The sequence below is a fragment of the Callithrix jacchus genome, chromosome 11 (assembly GCF_049354715.1).
Source record: "Callithrix jacchus isolate 240 chromosome 11, calJac240_pri, whole genome shotgun sequence".
NCBI classification, from domain to species: domain Eukaryota; kingdom Metazoa; phylum Chordata; class Mammalia; order Primates; family Cebidae; genus Callithrix; species Callithrix jacchus.
Window position 1 is genome coordinate 96,704,058 of NC_133512.1, and position 21,390 is coordinate 96,725,447.

The 21,390-nt window shown below is 45.0% G+C and overlaps 1 protein-coding gene across 2 annotated transcripts in view; it reads left to right on the forward strand.

Moving 5' to 3' along the window:
• The first annotated feature begins 4,244 nt into the window (after window positions 1-4,244).
• Window positions 4,245-21,390, forward strand: part of RHEB (Ras homolog, mTORC1 binding) — a 47,276-nt gene continuing 30,130 nt past the window's right edge. For both annotated transcript variants that reach the window (XM_054237530.2, XM_002751832.6), the window contains exon 1: window positions 4,245-4,649. In XM_054237530.2, coding sequence (XP_054093505.1) covers window positions 4,598-4,649 — 52 coding nt within the window. In that variant the 5' untranslated portion in view covers window positions 4,245-4,597. The remainder of the gene's footprint in view (window positions 4,650-21,390) is intronic.

The window sequence follows — 21,390 nt, forward strand, 5'->3', positions numbered from 1 at the left end:
TACAGACTGAGAGTGCTGTGGTCAGTCCATAGATTACATATTAGCAAGGCTCAGTTTTTTTGTGTTTAAAGGAAAATGTTTAAGATAGAAGTTCTGTTTTTTTCCTGCACCACAATGGAAGAAACTCCCTAGAGCCCAATATGCTGCATAAAATCCATCACTAACACAACTCTTCACATAGGAGATGAACCAATAGTGACTACGTCCCTCAAATGTTAATTATTAATATATCTTTCAGTGGTTTACTAACCCTGTGACTAAATCCACATCTAAGGCACATTTGAGAATCACGTGTGATGCAGGCATGAGCCATCACCTGCTTTATTGCAAGGACTGGGCCTCCTGGCTCTCCCTGCATGTCTCCCAGGTGCCTCTGCACAGGTTCTTAGGAACAGGTGCCACATGTTCTGCTCCAACCATTTTGCCTGGCCACTGCTACCAGCAACCTCAGGAGACTGCTGGGCTTGACAGCCCACTCCTGGTGAAGGCTCCTGCTAGGAGCTTCCTGGTCTGGGGGCTGGGAGAGGCCAACCTCATTCACAGCCCAGCAGAAACCAGATTTGAACTTTTAATGAAACTTTCTTGACAATTTGAGGATAGTTAATGTATTCATTTCCTGTGGCTGCCATAACAAAGTGCCACAAACTGGGTGGCTTAAAACAAATTTGTTCACAGTTCCGGAAGCCAGAAGTCTGAAATCAAAGTGTCGGAAGGGCCCTGCTCCCTCTGAAGGTGCTAGGAAAGGACATTTCCTTGCCTCTTTCAGGTTCAGGTAGCCTTAGGAGTTCCTTAGCTTTAGGCAGCCTCACTCCAGCATCTGCCTTGGTCTTCACGTTGACCAGCTCTTGTGTGTGTGTGTGTGTGTGTGTGTGTGTGTGTGTGTGTGTCTCTTCCCATGAGGACACCAGTCAGATCGGCCCACGCTGCTCCAGTATGATCTCAACTAATTACATCCCAATGGCCTATTTGCAAATAAGGTCACCCTGAAAGGGTAGGACTTCAACATATCTTTTTTCGGGGGCCATTCAACTCGTAACAGTTGAGAACAGTTTACAACTACTGTATAACCCAGATCTGTCTTCAGATGACTTTGCTGAGCTGACCTTCTCTCACACACGCCCTACCTCCATGGACTTAGGGCTGGCTTACCACACTTTCCCTCTTCTAGGATCACTCCATGCAATTCCACCCCTCAGTGTTCAGACCAGACTGATCCCCTACTTCAGAGGGTACAGAGTTTTCTCTCCTCCCAATGAAATTGAGAGGATTCACCTTCCCCAGGATGGCTTTCATCCTACAATGCTGAGGACAGGACACCGAAGAAAATCCTCTCCCATCCACAAAGGATCTGCCCCTTTGACTCCAATAAGATGACCAGGTAATAGAATAACTTAGCAAGAATAACAGCATGTATGGTTTGATTTTGAATGATACCAGTGTGGGACATAACAGATCAGTCGACTTGGCTTATGCCAAGATTAAGAGGAGTCTGGTTCTTCTCCATTCTTCCCTCATCAAATATTTTTAAAAACTAAACCACAAAATTCCTTCATGTCTACTTTCATTGGGGTCACCTTTCTCCACGTAAAAGAATGTCCTTTTTTCTTTGTAAAAACAATCACAGCAGTGGTTTTTCACTCTGATTTTAGTTTAACCCAACAGTAGGGGGGAAAAATGTTTTATATCTTACCTCTGGTAATTAAAACATTTGTTGGAACTAGAAATCGGATATCATTGGGCTTGGAAATGCTCATAGAAAGTTAACAGAAAACCCATAATATCAGACAGTCCAAATTTCAAAGAACTTCCATAGCCACCAGCTGCCAGAGGGGTAGGCCAGCAGAGACCCCTCTGACAATCGACATGCTTAGTATGGGATGATAAGAATTAACAGAACCAATGCTGTTTTCTCTCTGGGAACTTAGGGAAGACACAGAGTTCTCAGTTTGCAGGGAAAGGGAACAGAAGTGGAAGTACACACAGATTGAAGGCAGCATGCTGAGGCCTCAGGAGCAGTTCCAGACAAGCAGGACCTGCTGAGGAGAAGCTGACTGATGGCAGACCTTCCAGCTGCTGCAAAGTCAAAGGTGACAAGTTAGCCACTAATAAGGGAGCTACTTTGAATACAAAAGCAAGTCCATGTCTTCCAACCCTGTTCCTGTGTGGTTGCACTCAGGTATGTCCATGTGAATTCAGGCCATGAGTCCCTACTATTTTAGCTAATGTGAGCCAGTTCTCCCCTCCCCTTCCCTTCTTTCTTAAGACAGGATCTCACTTTGTCACCCAAGCTGAAATGCAGTGGCGCCTTCTCAGCTCACTGTAGCCTCAACCTCCTGCGCTCAAGTGAACCTCCCACCTCAGCTCTCCAAGTAGCTGGGACTACAGGCACGTGCCACCACGCCTGGCTAATTTTTTTTTATTTTATTTTTTTTGTAGAAACAGGTTTTCGACCCGTTGCCCAGGATAGCTGAGTCCTTTCTTAAACCAAACACATTCTCCCCACTCTGGAATAAAGGAATCTTCTAAACCTTTGGATCTTACTTTAAAGGACTTTAAGACAGCAATTGGAAAACTTCTTGAATGAGTTTGTCCTTTATGACTGTGCTTCACATCTGTATTACCAACATTCTCAGACCAGGGCAGTGCTTTCAAAATTTTTGAGGCAACCCACGACAAGAAACCTTACAATGAATCCCAATACACAAACATATGTAGCAGATCTACATGTATCCACACACGCACATACACATACTTGGCCTTACTCATTTTTTTAACTCACCGCTATACTGATGAGGACATACGCAGTTTTCTCTTCTATTTTTTTTTTTTTAAGGAACACTAAACTGATTTTATAATGCAAGTTTAGTAGCATCTGTTCAAAAATACCGTGGTGAGGGTATCCAGATCCACAGGATAAAAACATGACCATTTTACAGGAGAGTGCATTTTAAGACCCTTAGCTTTAAAATAGTTAAATATAGCATAAACCTCAACATTTCATGAAAACATAGAGCTTCTAGACATTGATCACTTCCGGCTGGCTGCCTGGGGATCATCTGTAGATCCCCAAGAACACGAATGCACACCCCAGCCCGTCCTCCGAGTGCTTCCGTGGGAAAGCTGGAGGGAGTCGCCCTTGGGCTGGGTGTTCCAATTCGACTCCAGTCACTCTAAACCTTCGTACGCTGGAATCCAAGGCCTGTCACTCAGCTTCCCGGGCTTCATTCCTCCCCACCGCTCGCTGGGAAAGGACGAAGGGCCTTGCCCGGCCTCTGCAGGTCCCCACTGCCAAACAGCCCGGGCAGAACAGGAGCGGGTTCCCGGGCGCGGTGGAGCCTCTGTTAACTCGGCAAGCGCCAAACCCACCAGCAGCTACCACCCCTGGCCGGCCAGCCTGCTGATCCCTCAACCGCACCTGCGTCCCCAGCCCGGCTCCCTTCCCACGCCACTCTGCCCCGCACCCCTGGGAAGGCTGTGCCCACGCCGCGGCCAGAGGTGTTCCCGGAACCCGGCTCGGGCCTGCCCGCCGCACCAGCCGCCCCGGCGCTGGCGGAGAACCGGCTTCCCGCCCTGGCGCTGTTCCGGGAGGCGCGTCGAGCTCCGCGCGAAGCGAAGCGGACGCCAGAACCACAGGCTCGCCCTGTTTTTAATGAAATTCCTAACACTTTGAATTAACGCAGACTCCATGCTTCCCACAGTCCTTCGGCCGTGGGTGACGCTTAGTCACCACCTACATCCTCAAACACAGACACGAACGCTAACGCAGCACAAGGGGAATTTTCAAAAAAAGCCCCGAGGGAGGAGCCAGTCTACCCACAGCCCGCCCCGGCCACGCGCCTCGCGCCCTTCACGGGCTCAGCAGGCGCGAACCCCACAACCGCTCAGCGTTCCGCCAATCACCACGCCTCCCACCTATTGCCCCGCCCTGCGCTCCGCCCCGGCCAATCATCAGGAAGCCACCGTTTGTCTCTCCGCCTCTCCCGCTTGCACCCAACCGGTTGAAAGTTTGAAGCCTTCAAACCTCGCAGGCGCCCAAAGCCGCGGTAGCAGCGCGCTGTATTTTTAGCACCCGGGCGAGCAGCCCCACCCTCTCCCGCCCCGCCTTTTCGCCTCCCCAATGGGAGACGGAGTTTCCGCCACGTCATCGCGCGGCTGTGCAAGAGCCGCCCAATCGGCGCTCGGGGAGAATGGCGTAATTAAAAAGCGGCGGAAGAAGATGGGAGGGTCATGACGCAGCGAGTTTCAGTCGTGACTTTTCCGGGGGCATCGCGGCGTCCCCTTTTTTTCCCTTTAAAGTAAAACGTCGCCCCGACGCACCCCCCGCGTATTTCGGGGGGCGGAGGCGGCGGGCCGCGGCGCGCGAAGGGGCGCCGCTGACGCGGGCCGGTCACGTGGGCGTGTTGTGGGGGGAGGGGCGCCGCCGCGCGGTCGGTTCCGGGCGGTTGGGAGCGCGCGAGCGAGCGAGAGGCAGCCGCGCCCGCCGCCGCCCCTGCTCTGTATGCCGCTCTTTCCCGGCGCGGCAGCCGCCGATCGCAGCATCAGGAGCCGCCGCCGCCGCGGTTGATGTGGTTGGGCCGGGGCTGAGGAGGCCGCCAAGATGCCGCAGTCCAAGTCCCGGAAGATCGCGATCCTGGGCTACCGGTCTGTGGGTGAGTGGCCGGTGGCCGCGGGGCTTCCTCGCGCCGCCCGGGCTGGGGCCTCGCCTGGGCGCCGGGTCGCGGCCGGGCCTGCGAAGTTTGGAGCCGGCGCGGCCATGTGGCGGGGCGGGCGGGGGCCGCGCGTTTCGTAACCACCATTTTGAGCGGAGGTGGTGGCGGTCGGGGCGGCGTCCGCGCGGGGCGAGGACCTACGGGAGCCGGGCGCCCTCCGCGGGCAGGGCAGGCAGGTGGCTGCGGGGCGGAGGGCGTGGGAGGCGCGGGGCGGGGGCCGCGGACGAGTGTGGGGCTCGTCTGGGGAAGGGAGGTGGCGCCGGCGAGCCGCGCGGGAGGCTCCCGCGAGGAAGGACTTAAACCTGCCTCCCCGCCTTCGCCGTGGGCGCGCGTGACCGGGGCTGGCGGTCTCCCCCACCCCGCCCCCGATGCAAAGAAAAGAAAGTCCATGGGATTTTAACAAAGGAAGTAGCACCTCGGCTTCCTTCCATCTGTGGTGAAGTTTACCCTTGGAGAGAAAACTGGAGACTTAGAGGACATTTGGGCACCGAACGCAAGTTTCTACCTGAGAAACCTAGGGGAGCCCCCAAAAGAGGCCGCTCTGGAGGCCCTGGAGATGCCACTGGCGGCCGGGGCAGGCAGGCAGAGGAAAAGGAATGTCTGATCTCTCGGTGCCCTGTTTTTCTTCGGGAAGGAATAAGGTCAGGGACTTAGAACCAGGCTGCTGAAGTCATTCTGGAGTCTTTCTGTTTTCTTTTTTTTTCTTCCCCGGAAGGTTGATACACATTTGAAACGGTTCCTAGCAGCCGCGGTCTTGCTGAATACGGTGGCCTAGGGTCGGGTTGCGGGGGCGGACGGGATGCCACAGAACGAGCGGTTTCCTGTCCTATGAGAAAGCAGAGCGATTGAACTTAGCCGGGCTTCAGGGTGAGGCTGTATTGTCTCCGACATCCGGAAGCCTGGAGGAATTACGTTCGTCTTTTGGTGCTGTTTTGAAGTAGCTCTATGGAAGACGTGCACTGGGCCACAGTTGGGGGAATGGGGAGGTGAAAGCGAGGGTTCAGAGGCTCCGGTGATTGCGGAACGGGGTGACAATAACTGCGGTGGAAACCTTGTACCTGCCTGCCGCTCACTGGGTGAACTCCCCTGCTGCGCTTTCCACGGCCGCTGCCAGGCGCTGTGCTCTTTGACCAAGATCGGCCTCTGCTGCTTACTCATCCTTTTACCACCTCTCTCCGTCGGGGGTAGCGGGGTGGGAGCATCAAGAGCTGAAAGAAGCTTGGCTTCTACCTGAGAGATGCGGGATGCCTAGAGTCGTGGGTCGGGGGGGAGCTCTTGTGCGATGCAGTCCTGAATCCAAAGGGATGAATAGGTGTGGCAGCTTTAACCGCTGCAGCCAGAAGTAACCACGAATCTAATGGAGGCGTTCAAAGTCACTAACTGTTCAGATATCAATGTGGAACCTGGAATCCAACCTTGATTGGCAGCCTGATCCATGCTCTTGTCTCTGAACTCTTGATTTCCTCCTCTGCATTTTGCGGAGTTGGGACCTCGAGGTATCCTGGCTCGTGGGTGAGCCCTCCGAGTATTTATTGCCAAGTATTTGAAAATAGTAGACCTTGATAATCACGGTGTAGGCCACAAGTACCTCGGCTACCTGATTTTTTTTTTTTTTGAGACGGAGTTTCGCTCTTGTTACCCAGGCTGGAGTGCAATGGCGCGATCTCGGCTCACCGCAACCTCCGCCTCCTGGGTTCAGGCAATTTTCCTGCCTCAGCCTCCTGAGTAGCTGGTCAAGAGATCGAGACCATCTTAGTCAACATGGAGAAACCCCGTCTCTACTAAAAATACAAAAAATTAGCTGGGCATGGTGGCGGCTACCTGATTTCAATGCAAGAGAATGATCCAAAGATCTTGATTTGCCCTTTTAAAATGTTGAAATGGTAGCTTTAGTCTTGAGTGAGCAGGTCTACTGTTTCATCACTTTTTTTGCTAAAGAAGTTCCTTGTGTCCAGTTGAAATCCATTCTGTTTTATCTTCCCTCTAATTAGCGTCTTACTGAGGGCTGAGATGAGAGGCCACCCCTTAGCCTTCTCTTCACAAACATTTATTTTAAAATGCTGCTTGTGCTAACTACAGTGCTAACTTGGTCTCCGGTGGGATACAGGGGCACTTTTATTCCCTATTTTCTGTCTTTAGTATTTCTTGTTTCTGCAACCTACTCCACTTCTCCATATTTATTTTCATGCGCAGTCATGATTAAACGATTTTGGAAAGGTTAGGTTGCTTCCAATCTTGTGTTTGATTTGATTTTTTTTTTTTTTTTTGAGATGGAGTCCTGCTCTGTCACCCAGGCTGGAGTGCAGTGGCGTGATCTCGGCTCTGCAACCTCTGCATCCCGGGCTCAAGTGATTCTCTGCCTCAGCATCCCACGTAGCTGGCATTACAGGCGTGCACCACTACACCCGGCTAATTTTTGTATTTGTGGTAGAGACGGGGTTTCACCACGTTGGCCAAGCTGGTCTCAAACGCCTGACCTCAGGTGATCTGCCCACCTCGGCCTCCCAAAGTGCTGGGATTACAGGCGTGAGCCGCCTCGATCAGCTGCATTTGATTTTAAAGGGTATTATGAGCCAGGATATTGTGTAGTTTGTGCAGCCTTTCTTAGGGTAAGGAGATGGGGCTTGGCCAGAAGGATTCTGTAAGCCACCCTTTTGAGAATCACTCGGTCCGCTCACTTCTAGGATCTTACTGGCATGTTGGCTTGCACATGGTGCTGTACCAGAGAAAATTGAGTACATGTGTTTCTAGATTGTGATATTTTGTGATACTGAGCTGTTTTTTCCTATATTCTGGGGGTAGAGTCACGAACAGGGCTCCACACCTTTCTTAGAATGTTCTTGATTAAATACATGAAGCCAGTTTGACTAGTAGGATTCTTGTCATTGTGACTTTGTCATGCCACAACTTCATTTTTAAAGTTGTCTTCGGATAAAACAACAAAATGTCGTTTGTTTTACTACTTAACTTTCAAATTTTCCTCTTTTTTTTTTTTTTTTTTTTTTTGAGAGTTGACAGAACTACCAATAGGGAAAATATAATTCTCAGGTAATTTATACAACTCTCACTCCCACCCCCTGTACTTTTCCTGTTATTTACAGTGTTCAAACTTTTAAGGACACGTCACCTGTAACTCTGGAAGTCTGGCTTTCAGGGAATGCTTTGTGTTAACTGTTTCCGTGGTGGCCAAAAGTACCAGCTCCCTGACATTCCCTTGTTTCTGCAATGGAGTAGTCCTGCAGTAGAAAGCAGCTAAACCTAACCAGTTAAAAGTGGTGGCATTAGGTAAACTCTCCAGTCTGGTACGTCTTTCACTGTACCTGTACAGAGAGCTTTGGTAACCTATTACCATTAGACTGTATTCAAAAGCTGGTTGCCTCTTACATATGGTTAATAAGAGGGATGGCATCACAGGTATGTGAAAGGTCCTGGGGGAAAATGAAGCAACTCTGTGGTTCAGAAGAAGGCAATTCAGCAAAAGTACTCAAATTATTACTTTGTCAGAATGTTTTAGGTAGTGTTTAGATACTTCATGAGGAAAGTTGTCAGTAACTATTTGGTTGTTCCCAGTAGAATACAATCAAATTGTATTCTGACTTACTGCTTATTTGTAAGTTAACCTATCATTTGTTGACACTTTTTATTAAACAATTGAAAGGCAAAACAGTATTTGCCATGTATGAAATCTAGTATGTGAAATTGTACATGCAGGTGCTTAATATTCTGATGTTGTATACTTGTGAGTGGGGTAGTCCCAAAGTGGCCACTTTGTATTGAAACTTGAAATTACTATTTTTAGACTCATTCATTGTTCTGCACTGGGGCGTAATCAGAATTCGGATTTCTGATTATGACTTTGCTGTCCATAGGGGTTATATCTCTCTGTACTTCACCCCAAAGAGAAACCCTGTACCCATTAGCAGCCACCCTCCATTCTGCTCCCCCTTATCCTCTGGCAACCGTTAATCTTTCTGTACCTGTGGACTTACCTACTTTGGCCATTTCATATATATAAGAGCATACATATGTGGTCTTTGGGGGCTGACATCTTTTACTTAGCTCCGTCCCTGTTGTGGCATGTGTTGCTCCTTCCTGTTAGTGATGACTAATGTTATGTGAGCATACCACATTTTTTCTATGCATTTGTCAATTGGATATGTGGGTTACTTCTATTTTTTTGGCTGTTATTTTTTATTTATTTACTTTTTTGAGGCAGGTTCTTGCTCTGTTACCCAGGCTGGAGTGCAGTGGGGTTGTCATGGGCCACTGCAGCCTCAACCTCCTGGACTCAAGTGATCCTCCCACCTCACTCTCCCGAGTAGCTGGGACTGCAGATGTGTGCCATCATGCCCAGCCAGTTTTTTTATTTTTTGTAGAGAAAGGAACCTCGCTCTGTTGCCCATACTGGTCTTGACCTCAAGCAGTTGTCTCGCCTCAGCCTCCCAGTGTTGGGATTACAGGTGTGAGCCACCACTTGCATCTCTACTTTCTGGCTACTCTGAATAATAATGTTTTGAACATTTCTGCACAAGATTCTGTGTAGACATATGTTTTCATTTCTCCTGCGCACATTCCTAGGAGTGGAATTGCTGGGTCATTATGGTTAATTCTGTGCTTAACATTTGGAAGAACTGTCAAATTGTTTTCCAGAACAGCTGCTTTTATATTCCCATCAGCAGTGTATGAACGTTTAATTTTCTCCACATTCTTGGCAACACTTGTTACTGTCTTTTTTGTTTTAGCCATCCTAATGGGTGTGAAGTGGTATCATAGGATTTGCGAATAATTTCTCCTGTCAGTGGGTTGTCCTTTTACCTTCTCGATGGTGCCCTTCAGAGCAAGAAGTTGTTAATTTGAAGTTCGATATGTCTATTTTTCTCCTGCCACTTAGCTTTTGGGGTCACATGTTAGAAGCCACTGCCTCATCTAAGTCAGACTGCTAACTGTCAGAATGCAAACTACTGAGTCCTTTTAACATGAATAGCTTGATAGATTTAGAAATATAATCTAATAATTTGAAGGTTCTAGAATACCAGTTTAGTATTTCAATTTTCTTCAATATGTTGGGCTTGTGGTTATAAAAAAAAAAAAAGAAAGAGTTCCCTGTGGGATTGGAGTTTTAAATCTAAACCGGTGTTAGTTTAGAACAGAAGTGCTAGAAAAACTTTTATATTGGGCAAATTAAGAGAGCAGGGCAAATTAAAGATATTGATAGAATTCACTCATCAGTGTCATGCTTGCTCAGTTTGTGTCTTATCTGTAATAGAACTGAGGTCTTCCTCTCCCCCATTTCTCTTTTTGCAGAAGGACTCCTCAGGGACATTTGAAAGTGCAGTTGGTGTTTTAGCAAAATACATAATCCTGCCTTTTGCAGGATTGAGGGTTGAAAGTACCTGATGGCATGGTACTTCCTTTGTGAATGGGGTGCAAATACAGGCTTTTATGAGATGAAAGGTTTTTCTAAGACTTCTGTGTCTTAGATATAAATGTGTATGGCTATTTTGCTAGCTTATTTTATTTTTTCTTTTTTGAGGCGGAGTCTCACTATATCACCCAGGCTGGAGTGCAGTGGCCCAGTCTCAGCTCACTGCAGCCTCAACCTCCCAGCCTGAATGATCCTCCCACCTCAGCCTCCCAGATAGTTGGGACTATGGGTGTGTACCACCATGCCCTGGCTAATTTTTTTATTTTTATTTTTTTGTAGAGATGAGGTCTCACTTGTTGCCCAGACTGATCTTGAACTCCTGGACTCAAGCAATTCACCCACCTCAGCTTCCCAGAGTTCTGGGGATACAGGCATAAGCCACTGTTCCTGTATTTTGCTGGCTTTAAAAATATCAATTACGTTTGGCATTTGTTTGAAAGAGAACATTTGGGCCAGGCCCCAAAGACTGAATCACTGCAGCTGTTGGTTGAAGAGGACAGTTTGTGAGTGTTATGTGTTATTCAAATAGGTGTTCGTTAAGTGTTTGAATAAATTCTCTACTTTGTACTGGTCACAAAAGCTAGGACAGTTATAATCCTTGCCCTGAAGGAGCTTCAGTCTAGTTGAAAAGTCACAGGAACCTGTTCCTGCTACTGAGAATGTAATTGTTGGTGCTTTTGAAGCATTTACTGTTAGGGGGTACAGTCTTAAATAATGCACGTATATTAATAGCCTTTAAACTCAGGTAGGTACAGTTGTTACACCTATTTTGCATATAAGGAAACTGAAGTACAAAAGAAATGACTTTTGACTTGCCCGGTGTCAAACAGTTGTTAAGTGACAAAGCCAGGATTTGAACTCAGGCAGTGGCTCCAGAGCAAGCAGTCTTTAAGGAAAAGGCAGTGTGGCTCACTGAGTGAATGAGGCTGATGTATGAGTAAGGAGGAAAGTCAGGACTTATGTGTGCCAGCTGTCCATCAAGAACAGCTTTGTCTGCCCTGTGAAAAGTTTGAGACTTTTTCCTAGAAACTGTGGTAAGTGACTGAAGGGTTTTAAGCAAAAAATAAGATGATGATCCATACCAGGGACTGGCAGACTCATTCTATAAAAGGCAGATAGTAAATAACTCAAGTTCTGCAGGCCATGTAGCCTCTGTTCCATCTATTCAACTTTGCCTTTGTAGGACAAAAGCAGCCACAGACAATACATCCATGAGTGGGTGTGGCTGTGTGCCAGTAAAACTTTATTTATGGATAGAACACTTGAATTTCATCCGATTTTCACGTCATGAAATACTGTTTCTTTTTCCAACCACTTAAAGATGAAAAAGCATTTTTAGCTCATAGACTGTACAAAACCAAAACAGGCTATGGGCCAAATTTGGCCCCGGGTCTATAGTGTGCTGATCCTGGCTTCTATCCCTCCTGCTGTTCTGTGAAGTGGGTGAGGGTAGTAAGAGAGTAGAAATAGGAAGACCAGCCAAGGCACAGAGTAGATAAGATGAAGAGGACACACATTTGAGATTTCATTAGAGGGAAAATGGACAAGACCGATGTGGGAGCTGTGGAGTAGCCTTTAAATTTCTCAGGTGAGTGCCTGAGCAAAAATCAGAAATGATGGAACAGGACCAAGTTTAAGGGGTGGACCAGATTCATTTCCACACCTGCCAGATCCACACACTTGCCTTGCTTTCTGGCCATGGAGGCCTTGGAGACTACCCACACAGTGCACAGTTCCCATGATCCTGAAGACAGGTGGCTGTGCCTACAACTAGGGTTCTGAGGGTTTACTGCTGCTGGGTCCTTGTGTCGCCCAAGGGTTTAGCCAAGCATACCCTCACACTGAAGGATTGTTGCCCCAGAGACAAATGAGGTTGCTGGACCCAGGTGGCCCCCCACACTGACGCTGCCCACTCAGGCATTCAGGCAGGCTGTGTCTTACTATATAAGGATATTTGTCATTCCTGCTTGCGGGGAGGTGGAGTTGGTCTCTGTCTCTAGATCTTTTCATTCTACATAACTGTGCTACACAAACGTGTATATAATTTATAATACTAAATTGCTTTCTTAATCTAACCGTGTTTCTGGATGAGCAGTGTCATAAGAAATTGGACTGCATGCAAAATGATCCTACCTTCAACTTTTTTTAGACTTCTGTGGAAGTATTTCTGTAGCACAAATTTAGGGAGCTAAATTTTTACAAATAATATGATCCTATTCCCTTAAACGATGGGACAGGGCAACATTGTTCAATAGAAACATAATCTGGCCTGGTGCAGTGGCTCACACCTGGAATTCCAGCACTTTGGGAGCCGAGGTGGGTGGATCACTAGAGCTCAGGAGTTCGAGAACAGCCTAGGCAACACAGTGAAACACTGTCTCTACAAAAGTGGGTGGCTGAAGTAGAGGATCACTTGAGTCCCAGAAAGTTGCACCACTGCACTCCAGCCTGGGCAACAGAGCAAGATACTGTCTCAAAACAAAAAACCCCAAAAGTTTAACCTAATGTAGTTTTAGATTTTTCCAGTAGCCATATTTAAGTAAAAAGAAATAGGTGAAATTAATATACTTAATTTAGCTCAGTATGTCCAAAATATTATCATTTCAACACGTAATGGATATTGTTGATATTTGTACATTTTGTCATACTTACACAATGACACACTTCAGCCGGAACTGAGCGCATTTCAGGTATTCACTGTCCATGTATGGTTACTGGCTGCCGTATTGGACAGCCCACATATTGTGAAGAGTGAACTGGTGTTGATAATGAGGTCAGTGCAGATTTTAAGGACTTCTGGAAGAATTTATCTTTATGAAATAGGAATGGTTTTAGCCATTCATGTTGATGGATGAGTGTTCTCTATTGCATATCTCATTTTCCTCATACTTTGTCATTACTAGTTTTGATCAGTCTTAAATGTCATGTTCTTTAGTATGTTAAGAATTTGAGAATTTTTGTCTTTGCTTTTCTCTAGCTCCGTCCCACCCTCACCTGTGTCCCGGGTCCTCTCTCCAGATTGGGCCACAATTCTAGGAAAACTCATTCTTCATTGTTGTCAAACATTTAATTTCCTGCATTTTATCAGGGCTGTTGTTGCCTTCCACCTCAACTCTATCTTTAAACCATCCTATAGAAATGAATACTTCATTTTTAAAGTTTTCAGGGAAACAGTTTTATGGCCTTTCTGGGTAGCACTTTTTGTTTAGTTTAATAATCCTGTTAATAAAATTCTTCATTTATGTAACACAGTGCTTTATGTTTTGTAATTAAACATATTTCTTATTTTCCTCCCTGGTATATATCTGGTAGCATAATAATTGGCAATAGGGTTACCTGTAAGTATTTCAATGAGTAATAATTTTATCAACTAGTTTTACTTATTCTGCCTTGCCTTTGTCACAGTAATAATAGTTGCACTTTAATTTCTTCCTTTTTTTTTTTACATCTCCTACCATCTATTTTTAAAATTGGGGAAGGGACATGAGAAAGAACAACATAATGTCAGCCCTGCTTAGTTCACAGGAACAAGCAAGATCATTCATGTGAGAATGTTTCGTAAACTCTAACAGTGTCTCCGTTTGGCAGGTTTGTTAAATAATTAAAATGTGTATGTTCTTTTGCACCACACGCTCTCATCTGACTCTCTATGATGGACATATGGGGATTGGTATGCAGACTAGAATTGCCAAATATTTCCACGCGTGCATGTGTGTGTGTGTAATATATGTAGACACAACACAACACACATCACTCCTCCCTTTCCAAAAAGCAACAACCACCAATCAATCCTACTGTAGGGGAACTACACATTTCTTACTAAAGTGGGTGCATGCGACTGTTAAGCATATGATTGGCACTGTGTGTCATATAAGGAACACATGGAACAGAAACCTTTATGCAGTTCATTATTGTTCCAGCCTTTTAACAATGGTGATAGATTCAGGTTTTATTTATAACCCAGGTGAGTCTGCAGTCTCTTTCTGCCGTTTGCAAACTGGTGTCTGTTCTATTGTTAGTCCCCGATGAGGCACTCTCCTGGTATTCTTGTGCTTGCCCTGTGACTGTCTTGAGCCTGCAGAATGCAGTAGAGATGGTGATGTGCCAGTTCCAGGCTTTAAGCCCTAAGAAGTTGGCAGCTTCTGCTTTTGTGTTCTTGGGAGCCTCAAGTGACATGCAGGATACGTTAGAAGACACAGCAAAAGGGAGAATGCTTTGCCTTCCCAGCTGCAGCCCCGCAGCCTAGCAGGTAAAGGCAGCCCAAAGAGTAAACTACAAGTGAGCCCAGCCTTGACGGTAGAAACATGAGCACATGAAATGGGTGATGTCAGTCACTCAGCTGGGCGGTGGTCTGTGATACAGCTGTGGGTAGCTAAAACAGTAATTTTCTGCTTTAGGGGTATATGTATGTGTTTATTTGTTGTTTTTTGTGTTTAGACTTTAGTTGAAATAGTTACCGTATGTCATCTTTCAGATTAATTTATTAGGTATAATCCTGAAAATATTTTTTTTATCCTAAGCGGATTATTTCTGCCTAAGACCAGTTACTAATAGTATTGCTAATATTAATAATAATGAGATTTCTTGAGCACCTTACTACATACCAGATGTTTTATAGTTGTTTTCATTTAATCCTCACAAAGCACCTTATAGAATAGGTACTGTTGTTATGTCCATTTTACAGATAGGGAAAAGGACTCAGGAAAACTGCCCAAAGTCACAAAGCTAATAACCACCATGTCATACTCTTTAGTAAAAAATAGTGGGCTGGTTATGGTGACACACACCTGTAATCCCAGGGCTTTGGGAGACCTAGGTGGGAGGATCATTTGAGACCAGCAGTTTGAGGTTACAGTGAGCTATGATCCTCCCACTGTATTCCACTCCACCTTGGGCAACAGAGCGAGTCCCTGACTCAAAAGAAAAAAAAAGTAAATGCATCATCTTCTTTTTTTAAAAAAATACTTTCTTGGGAGGCCGAGGCGGGTGGATCACTAGGTCAACAGATCAAGGCCATCCTGGCCAACATGGTGAAACCATGTCTCTACTAAAAATATAAAAATTAGCTGGGCATGGTGGCGCACCTGTAGTCCCAGCTACTTGGGAGGCTGAGGCAGGAGAATTGCTTGAACGTGGGAGGCGGAGATTGCAGTGAGCCGAGATTGCACCACTGCACTCCAGCCTGGTGAAGGAGCAAGACTCTTGTCTTGAAAAAAAAGACTTTTTTTCCTAAATCAAGTTTATTGAGGTGTAATTTACATGTAACAAAGTATCTATTTTTTAAGTAGAGTTGGGTGAATTTTGACAGATTTATTCACCTGTGTGACCTCTGCCTTTATCAAAACAGGAAACATTCCATCATCCCAAAAAGTTCCCTCATGTCCCTCACACCCTACCCTGGCTCCCTGGGAAGCACTGATCTGCTGTCCATCATTCTGGGTTAGTTTTTCTTACCCTAAAATTTGACATAAATTGAATCATACAATATTTACTCATTATTGTATGTCAGTTAGCATAATGTTTTGAGATTCAGCCATAGTTTTGCATGTATAATTTCTTTTTATTGCAGAGTAGGATTCTGTTGGATGGATATACCTTCATTTGTTCATTTGATCTCCTGTTAGTAGATGTTTCGTTTATCCCAGTATTTATTAAGAATAAAGATATGAGCATTTGTAAATGTCTTTGTGGACACATTTCTCTTTGGTAAATACCTAGGAGTGAGATGCTGAGTCACATACATGTTAAGTGTATACTTTAGGAGAGACCACCAAACTTTTTCCAGAACATTTTGACCATTTTATGCTTCCACGAACAGCAGATGAGAGCTTTGGTTGCTGCCTGCCCATCCTCCCTGATGCTTGGTATTGGCGGCCTTTCTAACTTTCTAGCCATACTTAGATGGTAGGTTGTGGTTTTATTTGAATTTTCCCACTGACTAAGAATGTTGGACATCTTTGAAGTCCAACATCTGCAAAAAGAAAGGAAAAATAAAAACAGAAAATTTCTTCTTTTTGATGTAGCATTCAACAGGTTTCAGGTTTCGACAAGTCTACAGTCATCTGCATCCACAAGCAGGATGTAAACAATTCATCCATCTCAAAAGTACGCTGTTCCTGTTTCTAGTTAGCCCCTTACCCCTTTGTGTTTTCTGTCCTATAGTTTTGTCTTTATCAGAATGCCAAATAAATGGAACCATATATTATGCAGCTTTTTGCATCTGGCTGCTTAGCACACACATTTGAGATTTATTCCTGTGTATATATACCAGCATTTAATTCCTTTGTGTTGTTGAGTAGGACAGTTGACCCTTGAACAACATAGTTTGAAAGGCATGGGTCCACTTGTAGGCAGGATTTTGTTTTTCCCTCAACCAAATTTTAAATTTGGAAATGGAAAATACAGTATTCCTTGGATGCAGAGCCTGCATGTAGGGAGGGCTGGCTTTTCCTATATGCAGGTTCTGCAGAGTGAAAAGCAGGAATTCCTCATGCTCTGATTTTGGTATACTTGGCATTCTGGAACCAGTCCTCCTTGTACATCTAGGGATGCCTATATCCCTTTGGAGAGATTTAACATAATTTCTTTATTCACCTTAAAGGGACATTTGGTTTGTTTTTACTTCAGGGCAATTATGAGTAAAGCCAGTATAAACACACAAATACAGGTTTTTGTGTTGACCATAGGTTTTCATTTGTCTTCAATAAATATCTAGGAATGAGATTGCTGGGTCCATATGTGTAGGTTAAGCTTTTCAGAAGCTACTAAGCTTGCCAAATTGACTGCACTATTTCACATTCCCCCAGGCAATGGGTGAGTACATCCTAGCAAGCACTGGGATGGCCAGTATTTTTTATTTTCCCCGTTGTAATTAGGTGTGTAGTATCTCATTGTAATTTTTTACTTACATTTCCCTAATGGCTAATGATGTTTAAAAGCATCTTTAATGTGCTTTGCCATTTGAATATTTTCTTTATTAAAGTGTTCAGATCTTTTGCTCACTTTCTTAATTGGATTGTTTCTTGTTGAGTTATGAGAGTTAAACATGGTCTGGACATGGGTCCTCTGCACATATATTCTCGCAGTCTGTGGCCTGTCTTTTCATTCCCTTAACACGGCTCTTAGTACAGTTCTTAATTTTGATGAAGTCCAAGATGTTATTTTTTTCTTTCATGGATTGTACTTTGGATTTTATATCTAAGAATCTTCACTCAACTCAAGGTTACAAGGATTTTTTTTTCCAGTGTTTCTTTTAGAAGTTTCGTAGTTGTTACATTTAGGCCTATGATTTTTCTGTTTTTGAAGACGGGGGTCTTTTTCCATCACCCAGGCTGGAGTGCAGTGACATCATCAGCTTGCTGAAGCCTTGACCTCCCAGGCTCAAATGATCCTCCCACCTCAGCCTCCCTAGTAGCTGGGACCACAGGGGCACACCACCACACCTAGCTCATTTTTTGATTTTCTGTAGAAATGAGATTTTGCTATGTTACTACCCAGGCAAGTCTTGAATCCTGAGCTCAAGCGATATGGTCTATTTTGGATCCTATAAGTTTTTATGGGATATAAACCAAGCTTCTCTCTCTTCTTTCTCTGTCTCTTCTATTTTTTTATTATTATTTTTTTGTAGAGACTGGTCTCAAACTCCTGACCTCAAGCAATCTTCGCACGTTGGCTCCAGAGTGTTGGGATTACAGGCATGAGCTACTGCCCCACCTCTTGTTTTTTTTTTTTTCTTCTGATATTGACATCCAGTTGTTTCTGCACCGTTTGTGAAAAAGGACTTCTTTCTCCCTTGAATTGCCTTTGTGGCTTTTTAAAAAATCAATTGATCATACATATGTATGCATCTATTTTGGGAGTGTGCATTTTCCTCTATTAATCTGTGTCAGTCCTAACACCAGTACCACACTGTCTTAATTCCTTCAGGCTCCTAGTAAGTCTTGAAGAACCAGGTACATGCTTTATTTCTTCTTATGGTTTTCTTACTTTTTCTTAGAGATTAATTTTTTCCTTTTTTTTTTTTTTTGGTTTGTAATAAGTATCTATATTGAAGTACACTAAAAAAAAAATTCCAGGTTGTATTTCTAGTCCATTTTTCAGAATTGCACTCTCATCTTCCTAATGTTTCATCCTCTCAGGTCCCTCTCCGGACTGGAAAACCCTTTGTGGCGTTTGAAAGAAAGTCTTCAGCATGGTTTTTTTTTTTTTAAGACATTTTCAGGCCAGGCACAGTGGGTTCACACCCATAATCGCAGCACTTTGGGAGGACAGGATGGGCGCTTGAGCCCAGGTTTTCGAGACCAGCATGTGCAGCATGGTGAGACCCTGTCTCTAGAAAAAAAACTTGATGGGCATGATGGGGACATGCCTGTAGTCCCAGCTATTTGGGAGGCTGATGGTTGAACTCCCTTCAACCCGAGTTGGAGGCTGCAGTGAGCTCTGATGGCACTACTGCACTCCTCCAGCCTTGACAACTGAGGGAGAGCCTGTCTCCAAAAAAAAGGCAGTTTCAAAGTGGGGGAGGGTGATATTTGACTTTTCACAATTAATAGTACCTTTCTCCCTGTTGAGACTACAGGATCCCTATAGGTTTCAGTCAGGTATTTTATACTGACTCTTCCAGAATTACACATGGAGTAGTACATAAGTCGGTGTTTGTGGATTCAAGGTGTTGGTCATCATTTGGGAAAAGTTTGATTGACTATGGGATTGTGGTACAGAAATGATTAACTGTTTACTGAATATATGATGGGTGCCAGGTACTGTGCTTTATATCTGTGATTTCATTTAATCATCACAATGCAGAAAGATTTTGAAGCCCAGAGGGCTTAACTTCGAAACACAGCTAGGATTCACAGCACAATCTTGCCCACTGTCCTGGTTTTTTGGTTTTTTGTTTTGTTTTTAAATGGAGTCTCGCTCTTGTCGCCCAGGCTGGAGTGCAGTGGCGCCATCTCAACACACTACAACCTCCGCCTCCCGGATTCAAGTGATTCTCCTGCCTCAGCCTCCTGAGTAGACGGGATTGCAGGCATGAGCCACCATGTCCCCCTAATTTTTGTACTTTTAGTGGAGATGGGGTTTCACCATGTTGGCCATGCTGGTCTCAAACACCTGACCTCAGATGAGCCATCATGCCAGGCCCTTTTTTTTTTTTAAGTTAGAGTGTCCCTCATATCACCCAGGCTGGAGTGCAATGGTGCAACGTCAGCACACTGCAACCTCCACCTCCCAGGCTCAAGCAATTTTTGTGCCTCAGACTCCCTAGTAGTTGGGTTGGGATTACAGGCTTGTGCCATCACGCCCAGCTAATTTTTTGTATTTTTAGTAGAGATGGGGTTTTGCCAGCTGGTCTCAGAACTCCTGAGCTCAGGCAATCCATCCACCTTGGCCTCCTAAAGTTCTAGGATTACAAGTGTGAGCCACTGTGCCTGGCCTATTGTGTTTATTTTTAATGTGTTTCTCCCCATTAGAATATATGTACCAAGGAAGGGATTTTTGTCTGTTCACCAGTGTATTCCTGTGCTTAGAATTGTGCTTTGGACTTAATAGTCATTTAACAGCTATTTGAGGAAATGAATGAATTAATCCATAGTCAGAGCTTTGAAAACTCGGGATTCAGAATGGAATGGAATGTTGCCATGCGTGGAACTGTAAAAAATCCAGCTGTTAGGAGGCAGAACTGGGAGAAAGGACTATTGGAGACTTAATCTTGTTTTACAAAGAGGGTTCTGTCTGTAACTGATGAAACTAAGGAGAGGTTTAAGTGAATGTGTAATCAAGTTGGAGGGAAGAAACCTAATAGCTAGCTGTCCTGTGAAAATGTCATCATTTAGTCAGTAGGGAGCTCAACATCCAGAAGTCACAGCTTGCCTCTTGCCTCTGGCCAGTAGCTTTTCAATTGTTTCTTTTTAAGAGAGGGTCTTACTCTGTCACCCAGGCTGGAGTGCAGCCTCGACCTCCTGGGCTCAAGTGATCTCCCACCTCAGCCTCCCAAGTACCTGGGAGCATAAGTGTGTACCACCATGCCCCACTAATTTGTTAGTATTTTTTATAGAGACAGAGTCTCCTCACCATGTTACCCAGGCTGGTCTTGAATTCCTAGGCTCGAGCAATCTGCCGCCTCAGCCCAGCCTCCAAAATTGCTGGGATTACAGTTATTATATCCTTTCAATTCAGTGGTACTCACTGAATTCTGTTCTGCAGGTTTCATTGATGTTTACTTTCTTTCATCAATGTTTCTTCTAAAGTTGGAGAGCTGCTTCTCTTCCTTAATTGCCTCCAGTCCTTTAACCTGTATTTACTGGACCTTTTCCTTGAAGGCAACTCAAGCCAGAATCTATACACCTTTTGTCAGGGGTATTATTAGATTTCTGCAGGGCCCACAGGTGCCCCCATGGGCACATTTAATTTGGTTGTGTAAAATGGAACTGTAGGTGGCTGAGATCATTTTCTGTAAGGTGCATTCGTCTTCAAGGTCAAGTGTGTAGCACCCAGCTGCTGCAGCATCCAGTGACAGTTTTCTGTAGCATTGAGAGCAAAGTGGAACCTAAGTCAGTATGCCCCCTTGGATTCTTAAATATATTTAAATATTTAAGAGATACCATTATAACAAGCCACATGGAATGAAGTAAACTAAAAACATGTTTGTCACTATTTTCAGGAGGAGGAAGTCTCCTAGGAGGGAGAATGGGATCTACAGAACAAGGGGTTAGAACAGCTTTTGTGGAAGGTGGGGTGGCTAACTCCTCCTCTAGTGAAAATGGTGGACTGTGTGAGGCAGACAGAGCTACATGCCCTGCTCAGGGGCTCCAATCACTGTGTTTGATATGTGTGCACCAAGCTGGGATGCTGGGTGAGTTGAGGATAGCAGCGATGCGGACATTGAGAGTGCCTTCCTCATAGCTCAGAAGTCATAACATTCCTTAGTCATGCTGTACCCTCAGTGCCTGGCCCCTAGTAGGTGTCCTTTAAGTGATTATGAGCTGAGTTGCTGGCAGGAGCTGGAGGATTAGGGAACACCCTGCAGGCGCTAAGTGATAATAGTTGAGCTTGTTGCCTGAGGGCAGCGGTTCCTAAACTTTAGAACTGTGCAGCTGAATCACCTAGGGGGCCTGTTAATACTTCCATTCTGGAGTTGTTCATCCAGGAGGTTTGAGTGAGGCTCAGTAAATTGCGTTTGTTATGGGTTAGTACTGTAGTACTAACTTAGTACTTCTGTAGCTGTAGTACTAAGCTGCTGGGCTTGAGAAAGAA